General features: G+C 36.9%; 2 protein-coding genes across 6 annotated transcripts; one reads left to right on the top strand and one right to left on the bottom strand.

Annotated features, from left to right (window-relative positions):
- Positions 1–4,853: 4,853 nt before the first annotated feature.
- Positions 4,854–6,207, bottom strand: LOC101161439 (apolipoprotein A-I). 2 transcript variants are annotated; one of them, XM_004078251.4, is made up of 4 exons: positions 6,100–6,207; positions 5,960–6,011; positions 5,662–5,812; positions 4,854–5,584 (listed from the first exon to the last, which is right to left on the bottom strand). In XM_004078251.4, the coding sequence occupies exons 2-4, from the start codon at positions 5,997–5,999 to the stop codon at positions 5,008–5,010; spliced, it is 768 nt and encodes a 255-aa protein (XP_004078299.1). In that variant the 5' UTR covers positions 6,000–6,011; positions 6,100–6,207; the 3' UTR covers positions 4,854–5,007. The 2 variants fall into 2 exon arrangements, with proteins under 2 accessions (XP_004078299.1, XP_011483905.1); XM_011485603.2 differs by having other exon boundaries at positions 5,662–6,011; positions 6,100–6,125.
- Positions 6,208–8,875: 2,668 nt separating this feature from the next.
- Positions 8,876–10,219, top strand: LOC101161189 (apolipoprotein A-I). 4 transcript variants are annotated; one of them, XM_011485600.3, is made up of 4 exons: positions 8,876–8,948; positions 9,044–9,092; positions 9,167–9,317; positions 9,397–10,219. In XM_011485600.3, exons 2-4 carry the CDS (start codon positions 9,053–9,055, stop codon positions 9,962–9,964), a joined length of 759 nt encoding a protein of 252 aa, XP_011483902.1. In that variant the 5' UTR covers positions 8,876–8,948; positions 9,044–9,052; the 3' UTR covers positions 9,965–10,219. The 4 variants fall into 4 exon arrangements, with proteins under 4 accessions (XP_011483902.1, XP_011483904.1, XP_011483903.1 ...); XM_011485602.3 differs by having other exon boundaries at positions 8,891–8,948; positions 9,041–9,092; XM_011485601.3 differs by having other exon boundaries at positions 8,892–8,957.
- Positions 10,220–19,266: the final 9,047 nt, after the last annotated feature.

The raw sequence follows: 19,266 nt of genomic DNA, 5'->3' as shown, positions 1-19,266 counted from the left end.
CGCGCTCTCACCTGGCTGCCCCGTTAGAGCGCATGACTGAACACAACATCAACAAGTGGGAGCGCTAATCTCCAGTTTCTCACTTTTTTTTTAACAAACTGACAGAAAAACAAGTCTTGCTGTCACATGTTTCTGAAAACGTTTGCAAGCATCTTCTAGGACAAAAGGTTTATAGGAAAAATCAGGCATTATCAAAAAACAGCATAAATTAAAAGCAAAACCTTTATCAAGATATGACAAACATCTTCATAGTGTTCTTGAATTTATATACATGTATAAAGTTTTTTTTTAATTTTATTTTTTTATGGTAAACTTTGTATTTGGCTTTATTTTTTTGCAATTTGATCTCCCTTCTTAAAAAACTAATTGTGCTTCAATAACATAGCTGCTTGTCTTGGTTACCAAATCTTTTCAAACATTCACCAAAGAATGACAACAACTTTTTAAGTGGACTTTTTCATTTAAATGTCTCTAAAAGCATTCACACCTCGCTGATGCTCTCAGTCTGTCTGTGCATGCAGGCCGTGAATGTGATTAGCAGATAGTTAAGCTCCTCTGTGCATTTGTGTTTTCATGTTTTGGCATGCAGACACCATACAAACCCACTTCTCAAAAGAAGCATTATAAAGACTGATTTAGAAAGAAGGATGTGAAAAAAAGATGTAAATTATACAAGAGTCACAAAGAAAGAGCTGAAATCTAATCTAATTTATTTTACTAAGTTCTCTTCACAATGGAATAAAAATGCAAAGGCAAGGATTGTGTTTAACCCTTGTGTTCCAGGCACTTTAACATTGGGAGTTGGGTCATCTAGACCTACTAGACACTTTTTCTTCAATGATTTGTAAAACCTCACTGGTTTTCATGGATTACATGAAATCTTTCCACCTTTATCCACCTTTGTCATGGTAGGGAGAACACGTCAATGTAAGGGTGGGGTCATCTAAGATAGCACAAGGGTTAAAGACGTAATGTTTTCTGCTTTTGATGGACCCTTTTCAGGAAAAAAAAACTCTTAAAAAGAAGACTTTTGTTCAATGATACAGTCAGATGACATCTTTTTTTATTGGTAGTGTCATCAGATCAGAGTTTGATTCCATCAGTAACTATGTGTAAATAACTTTGCCCTTTAGGACTTGGCCTTGTTGTACTGTAAAGACGAAACTTACTCGGGGACAAAGGTCCCAGGCCTGTGGAGGTAATTTGACTGAGAACATGATAACATTATGCTGCGATAACCCAGACAGGTAAAGTGTCTGTTTAGTGATTAGAAGACTGACCTGACTTGGTCTTTTGTTTTTGGACAAATGTCTTCTGTCCTAAACAGAGCATGTGCTGACTAAACTGTTTCTATGGTGTCTTTAAGAAACAGCTTTCTACCCAAAAAACATCATTTGAGAATCACAGCAGCCTGTTTTAGTGTCACATAGAGCACAAACTGTGCAATCTTTAAGTTCAAAGATCATTAAACATGCATCTTGGTATAGTTTTTTAAGTTCGGTAGTTCAATAAACATTTATAGCTTTCCAACTTTAGGAATCTGTTTTTGTCATGTTTTTTCAAATATTTTGATGCAAAAATAAAAACTAAACATTTTGACACTGCAGAAAGTAGTGGTAGTAGTAGTAGTAGTGTTAATAGTGCCTTGAAGATGTTTCTTTAGAAGGACAAGGAGACAAAGCACAGCAAAAGAAGTGAAATAAAACAACAAAAGAAAAAAAGTTTACATTTTATTAATTTATGTGGTGCCTTAAAAGGACCCCAGTCAAAAAAGGTGCAGTACATTAAATGTTCAAAACAATAAAAGCAACAGCTAAAAGGTTAAAACAGTTGAAAAAGAAGTAACACAGTAAAAACAAAAAAGGCAGGAGAATGTGTGAAAAGTCAGATGTAGATGCTATGACCTAAAGTTACCCCCGGAAAGTTATTTTTGGTTTGATGATTTAACTTCTGGAACAGCATGTTATCATATGAGTCAGATTAAAGTGAAAGGTTGAAACTGTCAGAACTTTTCCAAACTTGAACTTTCATGGTTTCAAGCTTTCAGAACATCCTAACACAGCATAATTCTGTCAGCCAGTCATGTTGTTTCCCCAAGTTTTTTTTCTAAACTGAGAGACAAAATAATTCAATTCTTAGAAAATTAATTCTTGTTTCTGAGTCAGGATGTTGTCAGCTGATGTGTGCAGAACAATAAAACATTTGGGAGGCCTGTACAGTTTGTTACTGTAACAGGTCAGTGCAGAAAGCCAGGGTTCTACCTTGAAAACTATCTTTGGATCTAAAGTGTTAAAGGAGGATTTTCTTTAGGTAGATTTTGCAAAAAAAACAATTTGTCTTCAGCATATTTTCTCATTATTACAGTTTTAATCTTTTACTAAAAAAACAAAAGTAAACACATTTTTGTGAACTTTAGTATTTGTGATGATTTAACTTATTTGAAGTGTTTAATAGTGTTTAAACTTGTAAAAATATTATGACACCTTTTATCAAAAAAATTAAGAACTTTAACAAGAAAGGCTTACACTATGTTACATTTGAACAAACAATTGATTTTTTTTTAAATTATTGCTGTTTGCAAATATGGGTGTCTGTCTACAATTAAAATGCAGACTTCCTATGTGATGATTCAGTGTTTAGAGGCTCATCAAGACCAAGACAGTTTGGCTGAGCAGGGAATTTCAAAAATATAAACATCTGAGATTGCTTTTTAAAGTGCATTCCTGAGGGTTTATCAATCTGCCCTGCAGTGAACCTTTTCACATGCTCACCTAATAACAGATCATTTTCCAATTTCTTTAGTTATCAGATTTTTCAAGCAACCATGTAAATGTGACGCTCCAAATCCCCTTTTTTCTTATCCAGAAAAAAATGAGATCCTATCAATCAATATTATAATAATACAATAATATAATAACATATCATATCAACATTTCCTCCCATTATCCGCTCTTGTTCAACATATTTTGTTGGTCTTATTTGGGCACATGTACATTCAAACACAGAATATTTAAGTCACCTAATTGCTGTTTCTTTTTCTGAAATCATTAGTGTTTTCACGTTTAGCAAAGCTTGTGCAATCACCATAGGCACCACATCCAATTAATACAGACTCGAAGAACATTGGAATTCACTATATTCTATAGGTGTGGTCTTCTAAATAAATCGGATAATGTCGACATTAGGATTTGCAAAAGAATTTTCGAATGACCAGACGTACAAAGTTAATTTCGTGGGTCTTCAAGTTGAGTCATGGCATTTGAACTTCAAATCTTCTCAGTTCAAACCTTTCACCATTATTCAGGTGATTCATCAGTCGGTTTGAGCGAAAATAAAACCACAGCACACTGACCAGGGAAAAGCAAAAACTATAATTGTCAAGTGAATTTTTCAAAAAAGCACTACTTTATTTGCCTTCAAAATGTCAACGAACTTGTTCTCAAGTCCCACTTTTCCCTTTGGACTTCATTTTCAAATCAAAATAAATGGCCTTCACTGAGTTCTGATTCTTTTTCCTTATTTTCTCTGTGGTGCACTGGATGGTCCGTCTGCATTCTTACTGTGGTGAGGCCCACCAGGGTTTACCCAGCTTCAGATCAACAGTAAACTCTTGTTTTAATAAAAAGGCCTTGTGCGTCTTGGTGCTCTTCTGCCTATAACCCCTACAGAAGCAGAAAAGATGCACAATGCCTTTTTCTTTGGATCATATTTTGTTTATCCATTGAGGTACTTTATAATTTGGGTTTAGTGAACATGTTGACCTTTTTGGGGGGAGGGGGCTTACGAGTGGAGGAGTGAGTTCCTGCTTTTCATGTGTCTACATACAGTATCTATCTTAAAAAGCATAATTAGGTCTGACGAGAAGCTGGAGCGCAGTGTGCGTGTGCAGAAACCGCTGGGAGCAGGTCATAAGAATGTTGTTTGCTACTTGGTGAGGGAGCGTAGGAGTGACCTGCCAGCAGGGCTGGAAGCACAAAATGGAAAACAAATCAAAAAGAAAGAGGGGGCAGGACAGGATTAGGGAACAGTCAGGCGTGCAGAGACAAACCTAAACCTGTCCTGAATAAACATTTCTTTCAGGATGGTGCCATAGCTGGGGGTACTAAACTGAACTTACAAAACTGTCTGTAGAAAGTTTAACACTGTTTGGCTGTAAACTTTCTACAAGTATATGTCCTATAGAAAGAATAAGATTTAGTTCATTTTGCACAAGCAAGCGTCACAAGTCAGATCAGATAAGGTTATGCCTTTCCTTCTTTTTCATTTTTCACCAACTCTGCCCCTTTCTTTATTAGACTCACATCAGTGACAGAAAAGAAAAGAAGACAAACTGAGGTGAAGCATCTGACACAATAAAACAAACTGTATGCTTTCTCTTTTGGAGAAAGCATGTCTGATGTAAGGGGTGAGTCAAAATGCAGATTTTGTTGGATTAAACCAAAGTAACCACAGGGCTGCATTTGTTTTTGTTAAAATGATATCATTTCCTGAATGTCATGTGATGTGATTCCATGAGTTAGGGTACAGAAAAAGATTGTGGGTTAAAAGTGATGAGCTGGGTGCTAAATGTTTTCCTCTTTTTAAAAAAAGAAAAAAAAACAATTTGCACAAAATTCAAATAAATTAAATGTCTCTCCAATTCCTAAGTTACTTATTTTGATTTATTTTTCTCCAATTTTGTCTAATTCTTCTAATAATTTAATGTTTTCTGTTTACAATATCAGGCCAAAATGTAAACCAAGTGTTACATGCAGCAATGTTGCACATTTTTTCCACAAATTTGCCTAAAAAGATTTTTTTTTTTTTAAAGACATTCACAGAAAATAAGACTTAATACAAAAACAATAGACTGCTGGTTTTTGCTTTTACTTTATTTTCATATTTTAGACAGAACAGAGTGAGGTCACAGACTAAAACATATTTGTTATTTATTACATATGTCTGATAATGTCAGAGATCTGTGTGATGGCAGGTGCAGTTTCTTTTTATTTAGAGCCAGAGGTGGGTTTAGCTGGACTTGACGAAGGAGTCATAGAGGCTGGTGAGACGAGCCTGGAGGTCCTGGGCGTAGGGGTCCAACCTTTCCCTCAGCCTATCAACATAGGGACTTGCCATTTCCTTCACCTGCTGGGCTCTCTGACCGATCTCACTCTGGACTCTCACACTAATTGGTGCAACTCTCTCCTTAAAATCCTGCAGGTGCTGGTCCACCTTCTGCTTCAGGTCATCGGTGTAAGGTCCCAGCTGGGTCTGCAGGTCCTTCACACTCTGCTCCAGGTTAGCCTTCAGCTCCTCGCTCTTCTGCACCAGGGTGGCTCTCAGGGTCTCGGAGTCCAGGGAATCAGCATATGGTGCCAGCTCCTGTTTAAGCTGCTCCACTCTCTCCTGGATGTGAGATTTCAAGGTCTCGGCGTAGGGCTCCAGCTTCTCCTTGGCTGTGTTCAGCTCCTGGTTCACGCGCTCTCTCAACACCTCGGCCTCAGTGGTGACTTTAGTGATCAGCTGCTGGGCTTCAGGGGGAAGCTGCTCATGCAGGGAGGTTGCATATTCGTTTGCCAGGGTCGCACTTTCTGTCAATCGGGCACTGGAGGAAAATCATGATTCCAGTTAGTTTACAGGAGTGTTGTTATTATGGTTAAGATTGTGTTGCTTATGAACTACCTGACGTCCTGTCCAAACTGGGTCTTCTTGATCATATCCAGTGTTTCATCAGCAGTCTGGGTGGCTTTGCTTACATAGTCCCAGAAAGCATCAGCTACCACTTCCAGCTGAGGCCTTGGGGCATCAGCATAGAAGAGGTTGGCATTGCAGCCTGTAAAAATGGAGAAAATATTGGCCTTGATGGGAAACTTTACAAATCCATGACCATTTTCTAATTTACACTCTAATTTGAAACGCCACATATTCACTCATCAATATACATTTGGAAGAAATTGCCATCTCTGTCAGACATACTCACCAGTAAAAACGGCAAGGACAAGCACAGCGAGGACCTTCATGACTCCTACACCCTGGTAACAAAGAATTGAAGGAATCCTTTTAGAAGGTTTTCCCCAAACAGCCGATAAGATGACAGTTTTGCCAATTTCTTCTTCTTACCTTGGTTTTACAAGTGTGTCTGTAAATCCACTTGGTTGTGTTTGTGCTCAACTGATGAGACTCTGCAGTTTATATAGGCAGCAAACTGCAATGGTCACAAAGTCCAAAAGGTTGTGTCTTGTTGTCACCTTGCCTCACCCTCTTGTATCTCCACAGAAAAACTGTACCTGAGAACCACACACACACACACACACACACACACACACACCCACACACACCCTCACACTCACAAGCCCCTTCTGTTACATAAATATGTTATCTGACTTTGTGTCTCGGATCCAACACCTTCACATCCGTAGAGTCCAGATTGGAACATTTTAGGCATGGTTGTGGTTTTTGATGCAGTGTTACACATGGATACACATTCCTCGCTGGAGCTGCTTAAAAATATCAGCCTGTCTTTTCACTTCATTCTAAAAAACTATAACATGAGTAAATAAACATTTTTATGGTTCAACTTCAAACCTGTAATTTTATCAACTCTTAACTTGCGTCACAGTAATTAATAGTTTCTGTGACGTGCCAGTTTTCAGCTAGTCTATGTGTCTGTCCGACCAAAGGTTAGTAGCTTAATGCGCTGTCAGCCTCTCAGGGACAAAGTAGCTCCTCTTTCACACAAGAAAAAAAACTGTTTAGTTAATGGAACACAACTGTTTCATGGGTAATTCAAAGTGGATTTCTGTCGTTTAAGCTGTGAACAATGACATTCTGTTCAAGAGCTATACAGATGTATGTTTTTTTTCCAGATACTATTTTGTTTCTGAAGTATTTGCATATTTGTTTAAGTGTTTTATAATATTTATATTTGTTGTTGGATTCCTTTCCTGCAGTTCATGAACTGTGGATAATCAGTAAATCACTGGTTTTAAATCACTGACTTACAACGGTAATTTTAAGCCTAGTAAAGTGCACACCTCCTATTTACATAACATTTTTAGGTAAAACTATTTTGGCGTCTTGTTTGCAAAGCAAAAATAAGTGTAGTTCTTTGCCCATGGAAGTGAATATTTTTATTTTATTGTTGATATATTGCATTATTTAATTTATGCTCAATGTCTGCTTTTTTGAGCACACCTGTCCAACTGCTTGTTAAATATCTAAACAACCAATCACATGGCTGCAACGCAATGCATTTAGGCATGTCGACATGGTCAAAACGATCTGCTGCTGTTCAAACGGAGCATCAGAATGGGGAAAAACATTGATGTAAGTGACCACTCCTGTCTAGTAAGAACAGGAAACTGATGCCACAATTCACAAAGGCTCACTAAAACCGGATAACTGAGGATTGGAAAAAAATTGCCTGGTCCGATGAGTCTCAATTTCTGCTGCGACATTTGGATGGTCGGGTCAGAATTTGGTGTCATGAGAGTATTGACCCATCCCACCTTGTGTCAACTGTTCAGGCTGGTGGTGGTGGTGTAATGGTCTGGGGGATATTTTCTTGGCACAATTTGGGCCGCTTAGTACCATCTGAGCACGGTTACAACACCAGAGCCCACCTGAGTATAGTTGCTGACCATGTCTATGCCTTTATGACCACAGTGTACCCATCTTCTGATTGCTACTTCCAGCAGCATAAGGCACCATGTCATAAAGCTGGAATCATCTCAGACTGGTTTCTTGAACATCACAATTAGTTCACTGGTCTCAAATGGCCTCCAAAGTCACCAGATCTCAACCCAGCAGCTCTGAGCATCTTTGGGATGTGTTGGAATGGGAGATTGGCATCATGGATGCAACTGCATAACTGTGTGATGCTGTCGTGTCAATGTGGATCAAACTCTATAAAGAATGTTTCCAGTACCTTATTGAATCTATGCCACAAAGGATTAAGGCAGTTCCGAGGGCAAAAGGGGGTCCAACCTGGCACTAGCAATGTAGAACTAATGAAGTGACGGTTGAGTGTATTATCACATTGTCTGAAACAAGAACGCTGTTTCACAATATTCAAAAAGTGCTATACTTGAACACAAATCAAAACACAAGACTGCTATCCAAGTTTTTATGTTGCTTTTATTTAAGTATGGATTTTTATTTCAAATGTCCTGGCTTCTTGTTTGTAAAGCAGTAATAAATGTGACCGTGTGTGTAAGTGCATTTTCTTCTTTTATTGTTAATTTCTGGTGTTATTTAGTTTATTATAACACTGTCTGCTGTGTCACAGCATTTAAAAGGTACTTCATATTATAATATTACAGTGGTTTGCATAAAATCATCAAAAAATTACTTCGCCATAAAATCATCAAAAATAACATCGGCAGAAAAAGTAAATCTTTTATACTCAATATGAAAAGATTGATTAAGATGCAGATAATGCATTTTTACTATAGTTTATACTTTTATTTTAAAGCTTGCAACTGATTTAAAGACATTTTGCTTTTAAAAACGATTACAGAAGAATCATATCCATGACCACATATTTCCACAATTAGTAAATTTAAATATAATTAAGTATTAAAGTGTGCCTAGTTTAATCCTACCTTGCTGACCTTGAGATATAGTCCATTAGTGCAGCACAGTTATCTGCAATTATCTAGTGACTGGTGGTGCTAGACTACGTGGACCAATAATTACTGTAATCGACTAAAGCTTTTTAAAAGTGGGTCAAAGGAGAAGTGAGGCCACATTCATTACAAAGTAGTCCGATTTTGATAGGAATTTAATTTCCTCGTTGTATCCCATAGCAGAAATGGGAAAATAATTTTTTTGACAGCATGGCAGGGACTCTGGACTTTGTCCTCTAGCTTACAAGTGTCATCTGACTTCACTATATATACACGGAAGCAGTAGTGTGATGCACTCACTGAAAGACTAACACTGCAGAGGGATACACAAGCTTACGAGCGGTGAGAAAAGTAAATCTGACGAAACAGGAAAATTGTTGATGTTTTTGTTTTCTTCATATGAGCAGAAGTTCTTAACCATGGGTGTTTTTCAGCAGATTGCAGTCATGAAGGTGTTTGTGGTGCTAGCTGTTGCAGTGCTTTCTGGTAAGTTGTGACTTTTAAATCTTAAAATGAAGATGAGGACAACGAGTGTAAAGAAATATTCCTCAATCCAACAGGATGCCATGCCAACCTTTTCTATGCTGATGCACCCAAACCTCAGCTTGAGGTGCTTACTGATGCTTTCTGGGACTACATTGCCAAGGCCACACAGACAGCTGATGACACCCTCGATATGATCAAGACATCCCCAATTGGACAGGAAATCAAGTATGTTTTAGTAATCGGGTCACATGTCTGAAGTGTGATAGGGTGTTACAGCGATCTGATGTTCTCCTTTGTCCTTTAGTGCCCGTCTGACAGAAAGCGCTGATGTAGCCAGTAGGTACGCCGTCGCCCTGCAAGAGCAGTTGTCCCCCGCAGCCCAAGACATGATGAACAGGATTACCAAGGAGGCGGACGTGCTGAAGAATGTGCTGACCCAGGAGCTCAGCTCTGTCAGAGGAAAGCTGGAGCCCTACACTGACAACATGAGGGCCCAGATCCAGCAGAGAGTGGAGAAACTCAAACAGGACCTGTCCCCTTATGCCGATTCCGAGGCCCTGAGAGCCACTTTGCTGCAGAAGAGCGAGGAGCTGAAGACCAACCTGGAGCAGAGTGTGAAGGATCTGCAGGCCCAGCTGGGACCGTACACCGATGACCTAAAGCAGAAGGTGGACCAGCACCTGCAGAAATTCCAAAAAAGCGTGGCCCCCATGACCGAGAAGGTTCAGCTGGAGCTGAGTCAGCGAGCAAATCTGGTAAAGCAGATGGTGGCCCCCTATGCTGAAGACCTCAGGGAAAAGCTGGACCCGTATGCACAGGACCTCCAAGCCCAGCTCATGTCTCTCTACCAGTCATATGTCAATGCAAACTAAACTGTTTCTCCATCCTCTGAGGAAGATCCTGGCCTTGTTGGTTGATACAAAATACTGAATAGTTTAGATTTCTTGGTGTGCTATAATTTCAATTACGCCGTGTGAACATTCACCACAAATATTTATTGCTTAAAAGATACAATCCTCTGCACTTGTCAAACATGTAAATATTGTTTTTACTAAAAAGTTCAAAACTGTGACTTTTTTGTAATTTGTATAACTTATTTGAAATAAAGCGATAAATATAAAAAACTATTGACCTGTCTTTATAGCTCTTTTTTTTCAGATTAGTTTTCATAACTTTTCACAACATTCTATTCGATTGGCACTTTTCATTGACTTAAAAGGATGCTACACTACTGTGAGAAAAAGGAAAATGTGCTGTTTGTCCCACTAAATACTGTTTTGACTTAGCCTCCCATGTCTTAACTTGTTCTGGTTGTTTTCGCAGCTTGCTTCTGAGTTTCAGGCTCCAAGACAGTTTTTCTGATTCTGGTGCTTGTCAACACATGCCATGACTCTGCACGTTAGAAGCAGGAAGAAATCTGCTTAAATCTGGCAGGACAGCTGCTATTGTGCTAAAAAAAAGGCTGGTGTGAGTGAAACATTTATGATTCCTATACTTATAGTAATACCATATCACGGTTTGTTTTCCATTAAAACATGGTTGTTTAATGGTGGTTCAGCCCCACCCCGAAACAGTTGAGTAATCCTTCACTTCAGCCTTATCTCTGTAGCCTGCCTCTCACTCACAGTGCCAGCTTCCAGCATGGAGGGTTAGAGTCCATCGTGTGCACACTCAAAAAACGTTTTTCTTTTTGAGGTGTTAATGCTAAGACATCAAAGACCCGCCTCCAATGAAAATTCTGTGTTTTGAAGTTTTTTAATATTTTATTGAACCTATTTTTTATGATGGAGGACATATAAGGAAAATTAAGACTTTTCAGGGTATTTCTTTATTCAAATTGTTGTGGATCGGGAAAAGACGAAAAACACTGTTTGAAAAAGCTTGTATCTGTTCGGTAAATTTTCAGTCAGTAGGTCACAAGCTCCCTGCTCCTCTTCATTTTAATGCATTCATTCGTAGAAAAATGGATCCATCTTTGTCTTTGTTGTCCTCGTCTGAGCTGACATCCAGCTCTAAATTGTTCGGCAAGATAGTTGTGATATTGCTCTCCATTTTCATTGCACCTCTAGCGCTAGGTCGGGGGTGTGAGTGGATGTAAGTTAGTGGGAGAGCGTGTAAACAAAGGGATGATGGGAAGTGAACACAGGCTAACTACATGCCAACGGTCCTGCCCAAAACTCAGAGGGAGGTTTCTGATGAACTACTGCCGCTCTGCAGAAACTATGTCCTAGAAAACAAAACACTTTAATTTGGTCTAAAAACAGCATTATCACAATTAAGAGACCACTGGGAACACAAGATGATGGTTGTGGGACTTTAAACAATGCATTTTATTCAGCCCTCAATAGCTTCCTAAACTTTCATTTTTTTTTTGTAGTGTGTTTTTTTTAGCTCTGTTGCTATTTGTGACTTTTTTGTTGGTAACTTGAAATACTGCTCAAGTAATCCAGGAAAAAAAGAAGATAAATAATGTGTATATAGGCTTTTGTAACATGTTTACCTTTAAAATGTTGCTTCCTTCATAATTGTAAACAGCAAAAATAAGGACGGGCCAACAAAACCAAGTCTAAAGTCCAACCTAAAAACATCCACTTGTGTGGCTTTTCTAATGTAAATTTAATCAACTACTTTCATGCTCCAGCCTGCTACCAACCAATTACCACTTGTGTGGCCATCAAAAAGTGCAATTCACTGTAATTTACAGTCAAAGGGCATGAAGGGGATGGGCAATACGTTTATCCCCATGGCTGCATTCAGCCTTTAGAGACTGACGTCTTCCACTCTCACGGCTTATTCGGACGGGATGGAGAAGCTGTCTGACACAAAAGCTTTTCTTTTAACAAGATAGATCTTTCTTTATACAGCAGAGCCAAAGGGATTTACATTTGTTTTGTTGTTTAGAGAAGACATCAACCAGGGGTTGTTGGAGTTCATTTTCCAGGCAGACGGCTGCCAGCAAAGATAATAAGATAGCTGCCATTTGTCAGCGCCCTCAGGCTTTGTTGTTTCTTCTCTTTTGTTATGAAAAAAGGTAAACAAAACTTGGGTAATGTGTCATAATAAAAATTGGATATTTAAATAGTTTTAATAAATCTCTATTTTATTTAGATCTTTATTAAAAGGATTTCCTGGAAATTTAGCCAATCCCAAGCCAGAAAATTATTTTGTATTTTCCTTGTCATAATGCAAATCTGTTACGCAAAAAAATAGAGACAAAATAATAAAAAAACAAACAAACGTGAGAATGGGAAGGAAAGAAATGAAAACATTTGTTTACTGAGAAATTGTGTCACCTGTTGTGTCTTTGCTTTAAAAATGAACATGTATAATCACATTTTTCTTGTAATTGTAAGGAGGACAATTAAAAACTAGGTTAAAAAAAACAGAATTAGCCATTTCAAATAAAAAACACAAACTTAGCAGTTCAATAAATAAACAAACAAAAAAAGTACAATCAACAACAAAAGAAAAAAATCAAGAACACAACACAAGCAAAATAAAATTGAGTTATTAGAAGAGGTTTAACCGCTGTTTCTGTCTGATGGAAGAGGCTACTTGTTTTTGAAATTAATATTTTAAAAAGAATTCAACAAACCTTTCTTTGTCAATGTGCATGTAACCCTTGTGCTATCCTAGGCACTTTGACATTGGGAGTTGGGTCATCTAGACCCACTAGACAGTGCGCTGAACCTTTTTTCTTCAATGATTTGTGAACCTCACTGGTGTCCAAGGATTACATGAAATCTTTCCACCTTCATCCACCTTTGTCATGGCAGGAATTACACATCAATGTAAGGGTGGGGTCATCTAAGATAGCACAAGGGTTAAAACCCTACAAGGTTAGCTAATATTATAGTAAATGACTAATTTTACGGAGAACATCTTGTGTATATTTTGGCAGGATTTTCATTAACCATCTAAGGACCGCTATTCTTTAGTCACATGCACCAAGAACATTAGTGCTTTGTTGTCAATTGGTATAAAAGGCGATATACAAATAACTAAAGTTTGAGTTAAAGTTTAAGAACATAATGTTAATACGGCTGTATGCATCTTTTAATGCTTCAGCTCCTACTTTCTAACAGTATGAAAGCATGTTGACATATCACATGATTATATCATAATCTACTAAATGACACCTTGCATTAACAATTGTCTCCTATGATTTATCCTGACATGGCCTTAGGAATGTTTTATCTCTAGGAGACGTCAGGAATTCAGATTAGTTCTAAAATTTGATGCTTGAGGACTGGCGGTATTCATACAAGAGACTGTTCTGGCCTCTAGTGTTCAAAGGGAGGTAAATCTATTTTTTGTCCCCAGACTAAAGAAGAATCTCACTTCTGTATAATGTTTTGGTTACAATATGTTTGAATGTGAGCATTGACATCTCCGTCTCAGTATATTCGAACATTTAAGTTTCTGGAATTCAGTTGCATAAATGGAGCCCCACTCTCCTAAAAAGGCATCTGACACACACACAAAATAACTCCTGTACAGATCCCCTTTGAATTTTACATCAAGACCTTCTGCCATTAATGTGGACAATATTAAAATAATGACTGTCAGACAGACAGACAGACAGACAGACAGACAGACAGACAGACAGACAGACAGACAGACAGTTATTTAGTCATATAGTTAGTCTCTAACCCTTCGCAAAGTCAAACTAAACAAACAGGTTTTTTTGTTGCCTGTGTGCAGTCTAATGACATGGGGCAAAAAACTGATCATTTCGGCCACAACTAAAAATATAACATTGAAAACATATAAAATATAAAAATATTATAGGTGATATGTGATTTTATCAACACAGAGTAACCATATGTGAATTCTGTCTGTTAGCTAAGGTCATTAAAATGAAAAACATGCTGAAAAAAATTAAAAGTTCATTTAGATCCTCACAGTTTGGCATGCGACACGGAAGCACAAACATTACTTGAATGTTGCAAAACGTCATTGTTTGAAGGGAAAGAATGTGTGTGAACAATACACCACATTTCCTGGTTCTTATAACTGTCATCATATTTCAATTTGAAACTAAAATCTTTCCCTGGAACCAGTATTTGTATTCATTTTTCACGTCAATGAATCTGTAATAACTTGTAACATTTTTTACTTTATGGTCTAAATGTAAATTCAAAGTGTTAGTTTTTGCACAAATTATCATTTTTTGCCAAAAATAATATGGTGCCCTTCAGAACGTATTCAAAAAGCAGTTGATTCATCTCACGTTTCATTCATTAACGTGAATGATGTTGTTGTGTTGTTGTTTAGCAACTCTCTCTTAAAGAAATCTACAAATGAAAAAACGGCTGAAGAAACTTATTATGTGTAATTAAACATTTAGAGAAAAACAAATGGTCCCACTCACAATCAATTGTAATGAAATGATTCAGTGTTGCAAAATATAGAAATGCACCAAATCGACACCAATGTATTTAAGAAATGCATATAGTTTTCTGAATTAAAAAAAAATCATTTAAAAAAGTATATTGCAAACAAAAATGCTGAAGTGAAACCCTAGACGTAGGAGTCACAAAGTTAAATAATGTTACTCTTCCACCATCAAAACAAAAACTGCCCTACGCACTTTAGAAGGAATTCAAAAGTACAGGGAGATGTTGTGGACTGTCTAGAAATTCTTGTTACTTTATTTTCTTTCATATTTTTATTTACAAGTGTTAATGTTGAGGCATTTAGGGGATAGGATACATTTTTTTAATGTTAACTTTTTTACCATTATAAATAAATAAATGAATTAAAGTTTTAGCATTAAAACAACTCACAGTAACCTTAGTTATGGAAGCTGCTCTTGTTTAGAGGCAATTTTTGTGTGTTCAGGAATTTTAGGAAAACCTCTGTAAATGAGAGACGACAGAAGAGAGTCATTGCTGAAACCTTTCCAAAACTGATCTTAAAAGAAAGATTACAAAGACCATGCATGGCAGGCATGTGTATATCATTGCATGAGGTCTTATCTTGAACTATCGATCACAATAGTGTTCAGAAAACTGGGAATCTTTTATTGTTGTTCTTATCACGTTGCAAACAAACCATCTTCCAACTTCCATAAAAATATGCCTACTTGACTGTGAATGAATTGAGTGACACAGGAAAGGAATCAGACAAGCTTGATACGTATATTCTATTATAAAGATAAAACATTAAAAATATGTCATAAAAACAAAACTCAGCTAATTACAATTCAGCTGTTCACTACCGGTATAAAACAGTTTTGCATTTTCCTTTTAGATTAGATTAGATTAGGTTAGATTAGATTAGATGAATTTATTAATCTCACAATGGGGAAATTAATTTATCTGTGGCAGCAACAATGACATTCAGAAATAACATCAAAAAAGGACATCAAAAACGACATTCATATTAAATAAATAAATAAATAAATATGGTGGTGAGGAGCTCCTGAAGTCTAGGACCTGGAGGGTATTCCAGAAAGCAGGTTATGCTAGCTCCCACGATAAGTTTGAGGCTAAGGAAGTTGATAACCTCAGTTTTCGGTTCCAGAATTGGAGGTATGTTTCAGGGTAGGTCAAGTTGCCATGGCAACTCATGCTCTGAACATAACCTGGTCCGGAGCAGGTTTAGTTGAAGCTTAGCTTGTTTACAGAGAGGTGAAGCAGCATGGCGTGTCCATTTGAAGAGTATTTAGTGGATGAAGAAGCTCAGATAATACTTTTTCCACCATGAGAGGGTGATTAGTGAAGACCACATATGGATGTTGGAAAGATAAACTTTTTTACTTTTATCTAACGTAATTATTTGCTTCAGTTAAGATAAATCATTTTTTGTTAGGTCACCTTAACAATAACACGTAGTTTCAGACAATTATTTTCCTTTTCATTCAAATTAATTCAATTAAGTAGGTGTAACTTTGGTGCTGCGTTTGTTGACTCAAAAGCTGCGTTTGTTGACACAAAAATAAAATGAAAAATCATCTGCCAAAGGCTTTTTGTTTTTCTTCTTCAACTCCCCTCTTTGTGTCAATTAAAATGATAATGAAAATGGTATTTAAAATTTTATTTTCAAAATGTTCTTTAGTAAATCTGTAGTAAAACTTAATAAGCAATATCTAATTTGACAATTGAAATGGATTAAAAGAAATGCTTTTCATTTTCGTAATGTAACTGTATCAACTGACTCAAAAATATAAGTAAAAATCAATCCTCATAAATGCTTTTTTCTTTTCTACTTCAACGCCACACATTCTTTGACGTAATTAAAGTGAAAATGCAAAGAGGGGATGACATTTTTCTTTTACAGTCACAGCGCAAAAACTGTTGCGCAATTCATTTCCAGTCAGCAGTTCCAGGGGGGAGGCGGGTCGATGACGTCAGTGCTCACTCTGTGTTTTAGGAAATACTTAAGACCCAACTTTTTAGTTTAGCTTTTCAGTAGTTTTCACACTTCCTCATGTTTTAATTGGTCTTTATGGAATGTTGTTTCTATAGAATCTGTATATGTGGGTTTTTCGTTTTTGTTGGAGGGGGGGGTGTATTATGACGACTAATTTTACTACTACTTTATTATTAGTTTTTTTTAATTAATTTTAGTGTAATATTTATGTAAAGCATTTTGAGATGTAGCAGGAAAATTGTTCTATGAATAAAATCAATTTTTGTTTAAAGCTAATATTAACTTGTTCTCTATGCATGTAGGAAAGAAAACACTACTCTCTGGGTTACATGACAACGCCTCTGTCTCTGCAGCCTTGTTTGAGAATGTAAAAAAAAGTACCAAGTCATAAACAGACCAGGACAGGAATTTTAACAGGTTTTGTGGCTTAGAGCAACTGGAACCATACGTTTAAGGGTTTGTAAAGTGCATGTGTGAGTGCCTCTGATGTACAGTTGTAAAATGCACAACTCTAAAAAAAAATCAAAATACATTTAGTTTTACATTCAACATTTCTATTTTGAATCATCCTTTTCTTTTTCTTACAAACAGAATTTCCTGTGTTAACTTAAGTTAACAGGGGGAATTTCTTATTAAAAAGAAAGAAAAGTCACATTCAAAACTATTACTAGTTTTGCTATTACTCAGAATAAAAGGCCTTATACAGGCATTATAAGTCATTACTTGCACAAGAGAATGGACATCCCCTCTGTATTATTTATTTAATACATTCACCTCTGTATTATTTATTTATTTCTTATATTCAACATTGTATTTCTGGCTTCTGTTTGATGGACAAATATACCGCTTCATCCTCTGCCTGGTCGTGTACTTGCACATTTGCAACGCAGCAAGTGTATGAGCAAGATGTCGTCCATGTTAAAAATAAATGCTGGAGACAGTTGCATATCCTGGAAAGTATAAACGCCACTCAGAAGTTTGTTGCAATTATTGTGGACTGTCACAAGTGAAACTTGCCAACCTAATTATGAATTAGACCCTGCAATTGTGGATATGATTGATGTGATTATGGTGCACTGGGGTTCTGTCCTCTACTCTCATGTACTTCTCCTCTCCTCTATGCTTGATGATTATATTATATTATATATGATTATATTTGATGATTTATTTCTCTGAGGGAGTAGGGGTGATTCCAGATTCAGTGCTCCTGTACTTTAATTGGGACCTCACCTCTGGCTCATCTGTGCTCATCTGCTGGACTATTCCAACAGTTGTAGAGCTAGATAAGCTAATTCCCTCTAAGGGGGAGGATCCCTCCTTCACGTGGGCACCCCTGAGGTTTCTTCTTTTTTTCCGGAATTCGTTTTTTCCTTACCACGAAGGAGGGTCTAAGGGCAGGGATGACCAGTTTAGTTTAGTCTGTTTAGTTTAGTTTGGCAATCTGCTATTGTATTTTATGACTTTATGTTCTTTATGATTAATGTTTATTAAACAATCACCGGCCCATTGAGATGACTATTGTTGTAAATATTGGCTATATAAAATAAAATTGAATTGAATTGAATGCGATGGACCATCACTACGTAGTCTAAACCGATCTTTACATCGTCTTTTTCCGGTCTTTACACAAAGCAAACATACCCAGATTACTTTACAGATGAGGAGGGTAAAAGCTTTAACATCAATGAAGCAGCAAAGAGCCCGAATAAACATTTTGTAAATGTGGGTCCAGAGTTGGCAGCAGAAATTCCAAAATACAATCAAACCCATCCAAAGGATCCCACACTCAATCCTTCTCTTTCATGTGAACAAAAATAAGCTGATATCAATTGTACATAAATTCTGGAGCAAATCCTCAAAACATTGTGAGGATATAGATATAACAGAGCGAAAAAAGTAATTAATAGTATCTCTTAACCTCTAACATACTTATTTCAAACTGGCATATTCCCAAACCAAATGAAAATGGCAAAATTGATTCCTATCAATAAGAGCGGAGACAATCACCAATTTACAAAGTAGACCTGTTTCTCTCCTTCCCCAATCCTAAAAAACAGATCAACATCATTGGCCATCATTGATGCTGTGGAGGAAATCACAAAACCTGTATAACCTTGTTGACTTTTACACCGTGCAACTTCTATACAGAGCTAGTGGGAAATATTTACCATTCAATATCCAAAAACAGTTCTCAGAAAATGAAGGAGGCTACAAACTGAGAGGAAGTAGGAACTTCAAGATCAAATTGATAAGAACAACAAAGAAAGGTTTCTGTGTGTCAGTGTTTGGCACTAAACTTTGGAACGGGTTAACCCTTGTGGTATCCTAGACACTTTAACGTTGGGAGTTGGGTCATTTAGACCCACTAGACAGTGCGCTGAACCTTTTTTCTTCAATGATTTGTGATCTTCACTGGTGTCCATGGATTACATGAAATCTTTCCACCTTTATCCACCTTTTTCATGGTAGGGAGAACACGTCAATGTAAGGGTGGGGTCATCCAAGATAGCACAAGGGTTAAGTAATGATCTCAAACAATGTTCAAATATCCAAATATTCAAAAAATGTATTAAGAAACGATTGGAAGATAAGAGGAGTTAAGGATCAACTGGTGTTTAAATAATTCCAAATTCATGAGTGAAATAGATTTTGGTGAAAAAAATCAAAGCTCTTTTAATACAACCAATGAGTATTACATTGTGTAATGTGCAATAATGATTAGTGAAATGTTTTAATTACAATCAATACTCTATTGATTTTCTTTACTTGAATGGTTATGTATAGCAATAATTACTGG

Source organism: Oryzias latipes, chromosome 16 (genome assembly GCF_002234675.1).
Source record: "Oryzias latipes chromosome 16, ASM223467v1".
Classification (NCBI taxonomy): domain Eukaryota; kingdom Metazoa; phylum Chordata; class Actinopteri; order Beloniformes; family Adrianichthyidae; genus Oryzias; species Oryzias latipes.
The sequence above is the reverse complement of the archived record's forward strand: the minus strand, read 5'-3'. Positions and strand labels throughout refer to the sequence as shown.

What these genes read in the sequence shown, in the direction of transcription:
- LOC101161189 (XM_011485600.3), top strand. Translation starts at nt 9,053, where the DNA reads ATGAAGGTGTTTGTGGTGCTAGCTGTTGCAGTGCTTTCTG. An exon ending in AGCTGTTGCAGTGCTTTCTG is followed by an intron (nt 9,093 to 9,166) that starts GTAAGTTGTGAC and finishes TCAATCCAACAG; the next exon opens with GATGCCATGCCAACCTTTTC. An exon ending in CCAATTGGACAGGAAATCAA is followed by an intron (nt 9,318 to 9,396) that starts GTATGTTTTAGT and finishes TTTGTCCTTTAG; the next exon opens with TGCCCGTCTGACAGAAAGCG.
- LOC101161439 (XM_011485603.2), bottom strand. Translation starts at nt 5,903, where the DNA reads ATGTGGCGTTTCAAATTAGAGTGTAAATTAGAAAATGGTCATGGATTT. An exon ending in CAGTTTGGACAGGACGTCAG is followed by an intron (nt 5,585 to 5,661) that starts GTAGTTCATAAG and finishes ATTTTCCTCCAG; the next exon opens with TGCCCGATTGACAGAAAGTG.